The following is a 15,252-nucleotide window of genomic DNA, read 5'->3' on the forward strand; positions in this document are numbered from 1 at the left end:
CTATTTTATTGAAAGATCACTTTGGCTGCTATACAGAGAACACACTGTAGGAGGCAGGAATGGAAGTAGGAAAAATACTCCAAGTCTCTTGCCCTTATCCCTGCCATGAGAACCAGCAGAAAGTCAGTTCCGGTTGCACAAAAATGTCTATGTGGAAATCCGTGCAATACAAGGGAGAGGTCAGAGGATTCAGTGCCAGAAATTTCTGCATTTGTATCTCACCTCTTCCACTTACAAGCTGTGTGAATGAGGGCAAGTAATTGAACTTCTCTAAGCTTCTGCCTACTTGTTTGTAAAATGGGGAGGAATAATACCTAGCCTTTAGTGGTTTAGGAAGCGATATGTTAGGTAGCATGTGGAAAGCACCTGCAGATAGTCTCTTAGGGGTACCCAGAAAGATGGTCTCTCCTCTTTCCTCTTCCTGGTGATGACCTTTGATGTGAGACAGAACAGGAAGGTGGCTGCTTCCTGCAAGGAGCCTCCAGACATCCATGTACATCTCAGTGTGGTGATTGTCCTCTGTTATGGCACTGATCAGGGCTGCGTAAATAGAGTCAACCCTAATGCCACTGACTTAATTGTTTCGTTCTTGAGAAGGGAGATGACTTTAGTAGAGGGAACTGTTCCCATTTGGTAGCCATTTGAGCTACTGGTTCTCTAAATTGTTTTCAAGGAATTTGAAGCCAGAGAGAAGCATTGATAGCATTATGTTTAAGAGTGCCAGCCTTGGGGTCAGACAGACCTGGATTCAATTTCTAGCTCTGCCATTGACGAGTGGTGTGACCCTGTGCAAGGGCCTCTATTCTGAGCTTCTTCATCTATAACATAAGGACAGAGCTCATGAAGTTCTCATAAGGACTGCAGCAAAGCCCTTAGTTTAACCACCAGCATTATAGGTGTGGTGTGACTTGAGATCATGTATATGAAGTGGCTAGCATGGAGCTTCGCATTTAATATCACCTGTTTTACTTTTTTTTTTTTTTTTTTTTTTTTTGGAGACAGAGTTTCACTCTTGTTACCCAGGCTGGAGTGCAATGGCGCGATCTCGGCTCACCGCAACCTCCGCCTCCTGGGTTCAGGCAATTCTCCTGCCTCAGCCTCCTGGGTAGCTGGGATTACAGGCACGCACCACCATGCCCAGCTAATTTTTTGTATTTTTAGTAGAGACAGGGTTTCACCATGTCGACCAGGATGGTCTCGATCTCTTAACCTCGTAATCCACCCGCCTCGGCCTCCCAAAGTGCTGGGATTATAGGCGTGAGCCACCGCGCCCGGCCTGTTTTACTTTTTTAATTAAATTTTTTTCATTCAGCAGGTCATGGACTTAAAATTCCTTTTTTCAAATAGTTGATTTTTTAACCAATGAATAAAAATTGTATACATTTGGCCAGGCGCAGTGGCTCACACCTGCAATCCCAGTACTTTGGGAGGCTGAGGAAGGTGGATCACCTGAGGTTGGGAATTTGAGACCAGCCTGACTAACATGGAGAAACCCCATCTCTACTAAAAATACAAAATTAGCCTGGTGTGGTGACACGTACCTGTAATCCCAACTACTTGGCAGGCTGAGGCAGGAGAATCACTTGAATCTGGGAGGTGGAGGTAGAGGTGAGCTGAGATCGTGTCATTGCATTCCAGCCTGGGCAACAAGAGTGAAACTCTGTCTCAAAAAAAAAATTGTATGTATTCATCATGTACAACATGATGTTTGGAAATACTTTCATGTTTTGGAATGGCTAAACTGAGCTAATGTATGTGTTACCTCACATACTTATTTTTTTGTGGTGAGAAAACGAAAAATCTATTCTGTTAGCGAAGCACTCTCCTAATGAAGTTTAGCGTCTGTCACTATGACTGCCAACTTTATTATGACTGCCCTTTTGTGAGTTGCTATTGAGATCGAGTGAAATGACAAGGGTGCTTTCTGAGCAGCCTGCACATTACGAGGCCCCACTCAAGCATAAAAATGAAAACTGAGCCACTGTTCTGTTTTTGTTTTTGCTTTGTTACCTTTTCATGGTTGTAGATGGACAATCAGCTCATCGGCACCACGCAGCCCTTCATGCTGTATGTGACTCCCCTGAACAATGAGAATGAGGTCATCGAGACTGGACCAGCCGTGCAAGTCAACGCAGTGAAGTTCCCCAGTAAGAGTGCACTGACCAACATCTACAAGGTGGGCTGGTGGGGGAGGCTGGTGGGTCGATGCCATGCTGGAAGGTTGATTTGTTCCATCACAGCCAAGTGTCAGAGCGCAGTGCTGGATGCTGATGGGAATAGCTCTGCAGGGTTAAGCCATGTGTGACATAATAGGTTGTTTGGAGGAATTGACAGGAACTACTCCTTTTGGCACTTTGTATTCTCAGTTGTGTTTTCAGTGACCTTGCAGGTGATAGTTTGCTAGTACTGAATCCATATGGGCCAGAGTCTATTCATGAGAGTGAAGTCATTATAGGAAAGTGTAGCATCTTCTAGATTGGTGTGGACCAGGCATGATCCAGATCTATTATTAAAAATAGAATAACCCCAGCTGGGCTCACTGGCTCTCACTCGTAATCCCAGCACTTTGGGAGGCTAAGGCGGGCGGATCACTTGAGCCCAGAAGTTTGAGACCAGCTTGGGAAATGTGGTGAAACCCCATTTCTATAAAAAATATGAAAATTAGCTGGAACTGGTGGCAAGCACCTGTAGTCCCAGGTACTTAGGAGGCTGAGGTGGGAGGTTCTGAGCCTGGGAGTTTTAGGCTGCAGCAAGCCATGATTATGCCACTGCACTCCAGCTTGGGTGACAGAGAGATGTGTGTGCAGGTGTGCACACAAACACACACAGACAGGATAACCCTGAGATATTGGGCAGGGGCTGTGACGGGTCTGACCTTGAGACAGGCATGCTGCTACCTAAGTGACCACACTGTTTACCAAAAGCAGATAGTTACAAATCATAAACTTTCTTTCTTGGAGGGGTCTCCACGCACAAGCTAGCTGTTCCAGCAGCCAACTCTGGAAAAGTGGGAGCCGACCAGGGGTTGCTTTCCATACTTCTCGTCCTTTGTCACCAGTGCTGCTGGGACCAAACCTTCCTATAACCCTGAGATCCACAAGCCCAGCCATGCTGCTCCCTAAACTAGCTGCCGTCCATCTAAGCATACACCTTAAAGTTCTTGCACCGCAGGGTATCTGAGGCTGGAATCCTGACTAATGAGGCCCAGATTTCCTGGGGACCAAACAGTAGAATGGCAAACCATCTGTTAAACATCTTTTGGGAGTTTTTGGTTAATCATAACAATATATAGAGAGATAAGCCAGAAATAATTTGGCATTTTGGTTATAAAGCCATATGATTAGTGAAACCTACCATGTCATTGAGGCCTTCTTGGTGGCACAGATGAATGTTCCTTCTGGTGTTCACACTTTAAATCAGAATTTCTTTATCTCTAGCATCTGATGATCACAGCTCAGAGATTCACAGTGCAAATTGAGGAGAAACTGCTCCTTAAGCTGCTAAGTTTCTTTGGCTACGATCAAGCAGAATCAGGTAATGTTGAATGTTCTATGTCTGTGTCTGGGAATTGGTCCAAAGATGATATTTTTGAGCCTGTTTGTAAAATAGGTGGCCCCTTGGTGTCTGAGAGTCTCCCTCTCCACATCTCAGCCTGAGCTAAGAAGCTAAGGCTTGTGTTCCAGTTGTGCTTTTTGAAACCATTACTTGTTGTCTGAGTTATCTCTGTGAACTAAGGCAGCCATTCAGAGGGTCTTCTGGAATCCTGGAGTATGCAGTGGTACACCTTTGGGAAGCAGTATACTATTGCTGTTTGCTTTGCATTTTTTGATTCGTCTGCTCTAGGATGACAGAAATGATGTTAGTCATTTAGCACGCCACTTCGTTTCCTAACCTTTGTTTATTAAACAGACTCCAGGCCAAGAATCAGAAATCCCTTCGGCAGTTCCTTTGGTTTAGTTGAGAAAATAAAATTGGCTAGCCTCAATTCGTCAACTTTTGACATCCAAACCCTTGTGCCTTTCTGTAATTACAAAGGTTTCTAGTTACTTTACTCTCTTCTTTGTAGAAGAGAGTAAGATAAGCTGTTGAAAAACCCAGGTTTCCAGCAGTGCTCCAGAAATAATTGAGCGGTTGCTTCTTTTAGATTCCTCCTCATGGCCTTTCCTCCTGCTTTTAGATGGGCTTTTCAGGACTGTGTACACAGCTTAGAAAAAATTTCAATAATACTGAGTCTTTTGAAGCCTAAACTAAATATTGAGCCTGAAGAAATGGTAAGAAAGAGGCTTTTATGTTTGTCTGCCCATGTTGGCTAGAGAAAAAAATTACTGGGAATGTGTGTACACATGTACATCCATACACACAATGCAAGAAAAATATTTTTGTTCTTTTTATCCCAATTTAGAATTTAAGCTTTAAGAGTATTTGGGATCAAGAGCAAGATCCTGTCTGTTTAATGCTGTGTTTTCCACTTTGGGTTGGAACGCCAGTGTTTATTTGTATTCAGACAGCCACTTGGGAGCCTGCCTGCAAGGTATCCATTCTGTTTTGGTACCTTCCTGGGAAGTTTTATTTTAAATTTGATTCGACATGCTTTTCTTATAAATTTTCTTATAAATTGCTGTAATAAATTTCTCCTCAAGCATGGATTTAGACTTTTGTAAAATCCTGGCCTGCCTTTCATTGGAGTGGGAGCTCAGAGGTTGCTTCCCATATTTCTGATATGTTGTCACCAGTGCTGATGGGATGGGACAGAGGCAGCATGCAGCCCTCAGATCCACAAGCCCAGTCCTGCTGCTCCTTAAAGTACCTGCCATCCTGTCTGTAGCTGTTTCTGCTTCCTCAGCACAAATGGGCAGGTCTCTGTTGGCAGTATCATTTTTCTGTGAGTAGCAGTGATAATAGCTTACACCATAAATGTGTTTGATAAGCAGGTACGTGCCAGCTCGTTGATATAATTTCCAAGGCACGTGATGCCAAGGCAAAATGTGCTGTCCAGTTGGATGTGCATACAACATCAAGTACAAAGAGCACACTGCTATGTTGTAGCCCATGCTTCTCCTTTTATTTCATGGGATGGCAAGTAAAAAATCTGCCTTGATTGTCCTATTTAAATGGATGTCCACTGTTTAGGAGACAGGGTGCTTCTTGAAGTGATGTTAGCTCTTCATGGCCTGTAGCCTGATTCTTTCTCAGGCATTATGTTGCACTCAGATTCATTAATTGGTGATATTCATTTTGATTCAGTTTCACTGCACTCCAAGACCTTATTTGGATATGATGCTAGGAAAATCAATGTAGATAATCTGGGTCATTGATAATAATAACATTGCTAACAAATATACCTGTGGCCTTGGGCTTTTCCATCTGGATTATTTTTTCTGAAGATGACATCTGTTGGATGGTACAGAGTCACAAGTTAAAATGCTAGTCTTCTTTTCTGCTAAACAACACGAAACAGACCTACTCTCAGAAAGAGTGGCATCAGGATACTATACACGTCACTGTACCCTCACAAACTAAATTGGGAGTGATAGACGGTTTACTTTTTTTGGTGAATTTTTTCAATGTGTTTGGGTCATGAGACTAAGAAATTCTTTTTTGTCTTTTTAATTTTGCCTTTGTACCAGAGGTTGAAAAATACGATGAAAACCTCCATGAAAAGACAGTCGAGCAAGGTGGAACACCAGTTCGATACTACTTTGAAAATCTCAAAATCAGCATTCCTCAGATCAAGCTAAGCGTGTTCACCTCCAACAAGCTGCCCCTGGATCTTAAGGTAAGCTGCTATTTGGGTAAATTTTTTAAGATGACTTTTACTTGGAAAAGAATGAGTGTGTTTACAATTTTTGTTTGTTGTTGTCTTTTGTCCCTCATCATTCATAGAAGACATTTTATTTTTACAGATTTTCTTTTTCAGAAGGTTTATTGACTCACGTATATTTGTCTTTTAAAAAAAAAAATTATGACATTGCCAGAGATCAAAAAGTATCTCAAGAGATTCACAAATAATTCTGTAAAACCCATTTGCTCTCTGTTTAGCTCCTGGCTTACCTCAGTGAGATAAAAGCCTTTTTTCTAAAGTTGTGTCTAGGATCAAGACAAAAGCAAAGTCAAGACAGCATCTTCCTTTTGTGCCCAAGATCTGCTGACCTTCCTCCTTCTCTCTTCCTAAGTATTCACCTCTTTTTGAATAATCGTCACTAGGAGCATCTACTGCCTTGAAAATAGCCCACTTACCCACTGGGATGTGGCCCCCTCTACCACCACATCAGGATGAAACTCTTAGGCAAACCATCTTGATGACTACTTACTAGACACAGCCTGACCACCATCTTCATTTTCAGCAATAAAGTATATCTTAAGGAAGAGAGCTGGGATTCAAATCCAAGCCTGTCTGACTCTAAAGTCTATATGTTTTTTTCACTATACTATGCTTCCCCATAGAACATAAAGAACCAGAGAATTTTAGACCTATGAGTCCTCAATGATGTACTTGCTTGGTAGACAGGGGAATTGAAGTTCAAAGTGTTTTGTTAGTCAAGGCTGTGTAACTAGGTAGTGACAGAAGCAAGAGTGAATCCAGGGGTGTTAGAAAGTCTTTCCTTGGGTTGAGTTAAAGTTGGCCCCCCTGCAGCTTGCAGCCATTGGTTCTAGCTCTTCAATCTGTTGCACTTGAAGACGCTGCTCAAGACCGCCATCTTCCTACTTACCACCAGTCCAGGACTCTTCCCACTGCCTCATGCTGCTTCCTCTAAGATGCTGAAAGCTAGTCATCTTGCTGCGCAGGAACAGAGATATGAGCAGATAAGGAGCAAGTCTAGGGTCCTAACTTAGATGCCCGCAGGGCCGTGCTGGCGATGCTGCGGGTGGAGCAGCACAGCAGGGCGGTGTCATGTCTGTTCTACCAGGAGTGCTTGCTCCATCTGAAGGGGCCGCCACAGCCCGCTCTAGCCACTTGCTGTCATGGGGGAGTATGAACCCCATGTTGCCAGACTTTTAAAGAGAAGCCGGAAATCTGGATTTTTATGTGGAATCTCCTGGTTTTTAAACATTGGCAACCAATTCAAGTTTTTTGGTTTTTTTTAAACTTTGTGGGCCTAACAAAACACATGTGTGGGCCTCATGTGGCCGTGTCTGCCAACTCACAGCTTCTAAAATCGACGTACAGGTAATGAGACGGTAGTCTGGTCAACATCAGATCACATTTGGGTAAGGGTATGGCAAGGGTGACTGCATTGGGATGGCAAACTGGGGACGACCAGCTGGGAGTGCTGGTCAGGACCTGGGGCAGGAAGGGCTCTTGCAGTCATCTCCAGAAGAGTGCAGAGTACCCTTCACTCACTGCCCTATCTGCTTAATTCGCTTTAATTTCAATTTTCCCAGGAGATTAAAGATGCTTAGAGCTAGCATGGGAGTCAGGGGAAAACCATGGGAAAACCACTATCTTGCTAATATCCACAAGTATCCACTTGACTTGTGTGACCTTTGGAATGGGTTTGTTTGATAAAGTATATATTCCCCCAGAACACTTGGCACTTGCCCAGCAAACCGATGTGAAGCATTTCCTCAGGGTTGAGGACTTCTTGTTTTTAAAATCATCTTACCAAGAAACACAGACGCCTAACTATTCCCTTCAAATTGCTCCCAGCAGAAAACTTCCCCAGACTGATAAAAGCAGTCTGATTTTCTGCAGTTGAAGTAGCTTCAACCCCCCAGTTATATGGTAGTGATGGTTGTGTGTGCACTCGGCATGCAATCAACGGAATCATTTCAGTTGAATGTTTCATCTGGCGCTGAATTGAAGGAACATTTTCAGGGCATTTTTCAAATCATTGTTAAACAAATTAAATGGAGCTGCCGTTTTGATGAGGTGTGGTGGGGGCTGGGGGGTGCACGCCAAGTGCAGTAAGTTCAGGTTTCCAGCAGGGTGCGGGGAATTGGTACTAAAGAGTTAAATTCTCAGCTCGTGGAAGTCACATTTTACTGTGTCTTGAGTTCTCCTAGTGGAGTCTGGGACTCATAAAATAATGTCATTTATTCAAAGAGTTTTCTAACAGAGTAATATGCCTTTATTAGTAGCTCTTAGAAAGGGTACTCTGCTCTTTTAGATGAATATATAATGGCTAAAAGTATGTGCTTAGAAAATGGAGTCCTGTCCCTGAACAGGAATCACGAGAGCCTGACTAAAAGGTAAACCATGTCTTTGGTATTGAAGGAATAATTATCTTGATTCTCCTGACTCCAGGCCAGAAGTGAGACTGTCAGAAATCTCAGAGGGAAGTCTCTTCAGGTTTACACTGAGGGTACATTGTTGCCAGATATAGTGTCTGTTCAAAAGGACTCAAAGCAGTTTCACATCTGCTATCTCAATTGGATGCCTTACTCTGTGATGGAAGAATGGGGAGATAATAGTCCCATTTCACAAATGCAGAGACCAAAGCACAGCATTCCTCCCTGACTCCCCGTTCACTCCATCCTCCCAAGTTTGCATGTTAGTGAGTGGCATAGTGATATTGAAAATGCCAGGTAGCTTATATGTGTTTTTGGCTTTTTTTAAAGATCAAAAGAAGCCAGGAGCCTTTAAAAAATTTCACGAGGTGGCCTACAGCAGTCCTTTTTCCATTTAGAGCATTGGGGTATTACAAAAGAAGGGCTTTAATTGAGCAATCTAGTTTGGAAGAAAACCCACATTTTAATGGTCAGAGTGAGAGGGTGGGGGTAATGGGGAGTTTCAAACAAAGACACTATTTAAAAAGCCTAAAACTGTCTTCTCAAAGGCTTGAAATAATTTGTTGGGAAACTTCAGACCCTTTACTTTTTTCCTCCCCTCCCTAAATAAAAACCAGATTTGTTAAAAGGAAAAAAGATCCAGTATTGTTAATTGTATTTCAGAAAGTGCCAGAGAGGGAAATATCCCTGTAGTTTTAAACACTGTCCCAAGAGGGAAATAGGCAAATACCCTGCTTCACATAAACAGTCTCTATGTACCATAAATAAACCTTTAAAGAATGAATTCCAGACAGTTTTGTTTAGTGCAGGATAAACTAAGAAAGGAAAGGACGTGGCCGAGGGAATAGCTTGGGATCTGAGACCTTATGGTATATAGACAGGTATTTCTTCTTTCAGCTCTATAAAGTTTCTAGCAGACTTCAGCAGTTTTCGTGTGGGGAGGTAGAAATAGACAGTTTCCTATTTTTCTTAGGAGCTTATGAACACAGGATTGCCTCATCCAAAATCCATTTTATAACAGGAAACTGTCTGCTACTTGTGTAAATAAGCATCAACTTTGTATACTACTGTATTTGAATAGCTATTTAGTTACTACAAGAATAAGCCCTGTTTGGCTCGTTCCCTCATCTCATCAACTTTGACTGACCAAATTAACCTGAAGGTGGCAGAATAATTCATGCCATTGAACTGTATGTCAGCTTTTTCAAATGTGGAGTCCCAAAAGCAGTAAATGACTAGGTAAGGATAACTTTTACTTAAGGGCCAGAGTAGTTCCTTGAATCAGACAAAGCACCTTAGTCATTCCAAAAGGTAGTAGTGTTTAGGTTTCAAAGTCTTTGCTACTTTGTGTGGTTCTTCTTCAGTGTTTGGTTGCAGTGAGTAAGTTGGGGTATAAAAGCTTTTACCTTAAGCCTTTTTTTGATCTCATTTTCTGTTCTCTGAAAATAAAGTAATGCTCAAAATAGTATTGGCAAAACTGAGTGCTGAACTGATTGTCAGTACCCTGTTTTCCCAGCATGTTTATTTTTTGGCTGTAAGCAAAGCAGTTGAGCTTACTGAACCTCAGTTTCTCTGCCAGTGAAATGAGGAAAATAAGGCCTGCTCACGTACTTTATCATCACTCACCATAAGGTGGGGTACGGCATGGGTGAATGAATAGCAGAACGTTTTTCAGGAGAAATAATAATGATCCTCATTCTGGCTCTCTGGCTTTTATGCTTTCTAGCTAATAGGTAGTTGCTATTGTGAAAATGAGCATATTCACGTCTAAAATCAAATAGCTATATGACTTTAGGCCATCCACTTAACATTTCTTGTTTTACTTATACCAAAGAGAGAGAGAGAGTTAGGCTGAATTAACTTGATGTTGGACTTTTTTGGGGGATAGAGGAGACAGGGTCTCACTCTGTCACTCAGGCTGAAGTGCTGTGGCATGATCACCGCTCACTGCAGCCTCAACCTCCTGGGCTCAGGTGATCCTATATCCCAGGTAGGTGGGACTACAGGTGTGTACCACCACACCTGGCTAATTTTTGTATTTTTTGTAGAGACAGGGTTTTACCATGTTGTCCAGGCTGGTCTCAAACTCCTGGGCTTAAGTTACCTGCCCACCTCAGCCTCCCAAAGTGTGGATTGCAGGCATGAGCCACTGGGCCCAGCTCAACTTGAGGTTGCTATTAATCTCTAAAATATTCTGAAATTACTTCGCAGGATGTTATCAGTAACTTCCCAAGGCACCAAATCCAGTGACCTTTCTCTCTAGCCTTACCTTTGTAGCATCCTCTACCATTTTGACGTTGCTGACTTCCCTGTTCTTGACATCTGTCCTTTCTGGTTCTCCTCTTGCTCTGTTGCTTCTCTGCCTATTTCTGTTTTCTTTTATTCTACTTCTTCTTTTCCTGATCTGAATGTTAAAGGTCCAGATTTTTCTCTGTGCACTGCCTGGTATGTCACTTGTCTATTTTTCTGTCAGATCTTTTATCTCTCCTAATTTTAGAAACTCTTTCTAAACTTTATGTCTTTGATGAAAGTTGCAAGTATTTTTTCTTTAGCTTTTTGTCTTTTTACTTTGCTTTTGGGGTGTGTGTGTGTGTGTGTGTGTGTGTGTTTAATTATACAAGAGCTGTTTATTTTTATGTTGCCAATTTTATTATTAGTCTTTTGCTGTTTTGAATCCAGTTTTTTTTTTAACTCTACATCTTCAGAGAAACTTCTGTAGTAACAAACTATAGAAATGATCCCTAAAAGTATAGTCTTGAATCTGAATTTTGAGTCACAAAAAAGTTTTCCCTCCTCTCTGGTTTTAGAAAATTTTACTCTTTCTTCCATTATGTAATGTAATTTAATTTTAATTAAACATATTCTTGTTCCAAAATAATTTAAGGCAGCCTCAGAAGGCACATGCAGAAAGATTATAAGTAAGAAAACAGAATGGAAATGTCATTAAGTTGCACATGAAATTTAAATATATAATGAGATTTTAATTCAGTAGGGAGTATATAGACTTTTCAATAATGCTATTAGGCCAAATCACAATAGAAAAAAATATTAGACTTATTCTTGACACTTTATGTAAGGATAAATTCTAAGTGAATCAGATTTACTGGTAATATTAGCATGAAAAAGTGTTTTTATATTTATTAAGGAAGAGTATTTGACATGCCTTCTAAACACCTAGAAATATTAATCATTTTAAATAAAGATATAATCAGAAAATAGAGCCATATTCAGAGATTGTTAACGAGCTTATAGCAGACCCATGTTAGCTGAGAACTTCAAGAAAAGACAGATGGTGGTGGCTGGGATGGGGAGTGTCCATTTGAAGCCATTGGAAAGCTACCAAACAGCCAGGACTTGAGAGTTCAAGATTTATGAGAGGAGAGAAACTCAGTAAGGTGAGCCCAACATTTATTTTGCTTTTATTCTTGAGACTTTTTCTGATTTGTAAGCAGTGTGGGGAGAAAGGTGAAGAAGCCAAGCACAAAAAGCAGCTGCCAACAGGCAGAGAATGCAAGTAAAGCTTTTGGCAGTCTCATGGGGCCAGCAAAGCAAAACTTAGACTTCATTGCTACTAAAAGAGCTGGTACTTGAAGGGCTAATATCTTACAGAGAAGGGACAGGCAGAAAACAGACCCCAATAGTCTGAGCTACTTTCTTTCTTGAGATATTTGCTGATTTCTAAGTGACATAGACTGAGAGAAACCAAGCAAAAAGAGGCAGAAGAACTTAAACAGTCTTTTCAGTAGTCATATGGTATTAGGGAGATTATTAAGACTAGACGAATGGCATTGGTTTTCACTGAGACTGCTATAGGACTGTACCTGGACTTATAAGGACTGAAATACACCAGAACTTAGGGAAAGACTAAAACGCAGCCTTGAGAAAACTCTCAAACCCTGGTCAATTTAGGCATTATGCTTCTTACTCTAACTGCCTGCCAGAAGCTAAAAACTCATCCATAGTCTTTGTAGGTTTTCATACAAAATGTTGCATTCAGTCGCAAATTACCAGGCCTGCTTAGAGATGGGACCAAGAGAAAAAACAAACACTAAAAACAGAACCATAGATAAATTGGTTGTTGGTATTTTTAGATACAAAATTTAAAATAACTATGAATATATTTAAGAAGTTTCCCAGGAAACTATAATTTTTTTAAAAATTATCAAATAATAAAGGAAAATTATAGATCACTTTTTCATGAATACAGATGAAAGAAATCTGAACAAAATATTAATAAATCAAAAACAGAAATATGTAAGAAAGATAATATAACCAAATTGAGTTTATTCCTGGAATACAGGTTTAGTTTAACATTTGCAAATTTTATAATTCGCCACATCAACAAAATGAAAGAAAAATAGAATATGATTATTTAAAAATACGTAAAGCCCATTTGACAAACTTCAACATCCATCTACAATAAATATTAATTCAGCAAGCTAAAAATAGAAGATAACTGCTTTAATCTGTTTATATGTATCTATTAAAAAGCTACAACAAACATCATACTAATTGGTGATATAGTAAAAGCTTTTTCTTGAGATAAAGGAAAGATATCCATTATCACCACTTCTTTCACAATTATACAAGAGTTCAGCCAGTGAAATAAGTCAAGGATGATCTTTTTGACAAAGAAATAAAAGGTATAGGAGCTGGAAAGGAAAGTAATAACTTTGTTATTTGTAGAGACATGATCATTTACTAGAAAATCTAAAAGTATTTACAGATAAGTTATTAGAATAAGTAAATTTAGTAAGGTTGTATTTAGTAACAGTTGTATTTCTATATGTCAGCAATAATTACAGAAAAAAGAACAAATTGGAGGATATTAAGAAAACAGGGCTGGGTGTGGTAACTCACACCTGTAATCCTAGCACTTTGGGAGGCCTTGGTGGGAGGATCACTTGAGCCCCAAGAGTTCAGGACCAGCCTGGGCAACATAGGGAGACCCTGTCTCTACAAAAACAGAAGGAAGGAAGGGAGGAAGGGGGGGGGAGGGGGGAACGGGGAGGAAAAGGGGGAGGAAGGGGCAAAGGAGGGAAGGGAAGAAGGAAGAGGGGAGGGAGAAGAAAGAGAGGAGGGAAAGGGGAGAGAGATGAGAGGGAAGAGGAGGGAGGGAGAGAAAGAAAACATTAAATACTGTATTATTATCTATTACTGTGTAACAAATGACTCCAAAATGTAGTGGTTTAAAACAACCACCATTTTACTTGTTTACAATTCTGTGGGTCAGTAATTTGGGCTAGATCTAGCTGGGTGGTTCTTCTGCTGGTCCCACCAGTGGTTATTTATATGGCTGTAATCACCTGGCAGTTAACCAAGACTGAATGGCATGAGATGACCTCAAGTCCCATGTCCAGTGGGTTGGTGCTGGCTGTCAGCAGAACCCCTTTCCACAGGGTCTCCCATCTTCAAGGAAGCTAGTCCCAGCTTCTTCACATGCTGGAAGCATCAAAACAAGCAGCACAGAAGCTCCAAGCTCTCTTGAGGCCTAGGCTCAAAGGTCACACGTTATTATATCTCCCACCTCCTGTTGGCTGAAGCAAATCACAAGGCTAGTGAAGATTCAAGTGGGGGGACATAGACTTCACTGCTTTACGGAAGATGCAAAGAATGTGTGGCCATTTTACTCAGGTATCTAGGAATAAATCCAACAAAAGGTGTATAAGACCTCTACACGAAAACAGTTGAATATTATTGTGAAAAAGACCCTCATAGATGAAGAAACGTACCATTTCAGTATGTTGGAAGATTCAGTAAAGTTGTCGTTGCTCCTCAAATTGATCTGTAGATTCAGTACAGTCCTGATGAAAATTCCAGCAGTTTTTTTGGTGGCAAACTGACAAGCTGATTCTAAAATTTCTCTGCAGTTGAAAAGTACAAAGAGCAGTTAAGGTAATCCTGGAGAAAAAGTACAGAGTTGGGGACAGCTTACACTATTCGACTTCAGAAATTATTACAAGACTACGGTAATTAAGACAGTGTGGCATTGGTAGAAAGCAGAGCAGAGTGAAACAGAAGAGAGAATCCAGAAATGGATGTGTAATATCATCACATGACTTATGACAATGTTTAAACCATACTGTAGTAGTGGAAAGGATGTTCTTTTCTTATTTATTTATTTATTAAGACGGGGTTTCACCATGTTGGTCAGGCTGGTCTTGAACTCCCAACCTCAGGTGATCTGCCCGCCTTGGCCTCCAAAGTGCTTGGATTACAGGCGCGCCCAGCCAAGGATGCTCTTTTCAATAAATATTACTTAGTTCAATATTTGTCAGGAAAAACATGAATCTTGGTCACTCCCTCACACCATACATAAAAATAAATTCTAGGTGGAGTATAGATTTAAGTGTGAAGAGTAAAACAATAAAACCTCCGTAAGTAAACTTGGGAATATCTTTATGACCTTGATGTAGTTAATAATTTCTTAACCAGGACACAGAACGCTCTTACCATAAAGGAAAAGATTGACAATGTGGACTTCCTTAAAATTAAGACTGTCTGATCATTAAAAGATATCATTTAAAGAATAATAAGACAAGAAACAGAATGGAAGAAGATATTTGCAACACATCTGTTCAACAGAGTACTTGGTATACAGAATATGTAAGAACTCTTAGAAAGCAGGAAGAAATAAAAAACAGGAGCTCACTATAAAAGTGAGCAAAAGACTTCAATAAGCACTTTACAAAAAGGTATCCAAATGGCATATGCACATTAAAAATCTGGGTTTTCTTTGTTGTCCTTTGTTTGTTTTAAGGGTCAGCCATGGTAATCCCAGCACTTTGGGAGGCTGAGATGAGTGGATCACTCGAGGCCCAGTGTTGAGCAACAGGGCGAGACCCTGTCTCTACAAAAAAAAAGAAAAATTAGCTGGGCGTGGTGGTATGCGCCTGTAGGGGGAGGCTGAGGCAGGAGGATCACTTGAGCCCAGGAGGTCCAGGCTACCCTGAGCCAAGATCCTGCCACTGCCCTACAGCCTAGGCAACAGAGACTGTTTTTGAGACTTTTTTTTTTTTTTTT

General features: G+C 40.8%; 1 protein-coding gene and 1 pseudogene across 5 annotated transcripts in view; one reads left to right on the forward strand and one right to left on the reverse strand.

The window, feature by feature from the left end:
• The window catches only part of VPS13D (vacuolar protein sorting 13 homolog D), a 296,629-nt gene that overhangs the window by 175,654 nt on the left and 105,723 nt on the right, over positions 1-15,252 (forward strand). For all 5 annotated transcript variants that reach the window (XM_032300439.1, XM_032300440.1, XM_032300441.1 and 2 more), the window contains 3 exons: positions 2,027-2,176; positions 3,438-3,534; positions 5,628-5,776. In XM_032300439.1, the coding sequence (XP_032156330.1) occupies positions 2,027-2,176; positions 3,438-3,534; positions 5,628-5,776 (396 nt within the window). The remainder of the gene's footprint in view (positions 1-2,026; positions 2,177-3,437; positions 3,535-5,627; positions 5,777-15,252) is intronic.
• On the reverse strand, positions 10,893-10,986 carry LOC116566678 (annotated as a pseudogene).

The sequence above is a fragment of the Sapajus apella genome, unplaced genomic scaffold (genome assembly GCF_009761245.1).
Source record: "Sapajus apella isolate SASKATOON/1434 unplaced genomic scaffold, GSC_monkey_1.0 scaffold43, whole genome shotgun sequence".
Classification (NCBI taxonomy): domain Eukaryota; kingdom Metazoa; phylum Chordata; class Mammalia; order Primates; family Cebidae; genus Sapajus; species Sapajus apella.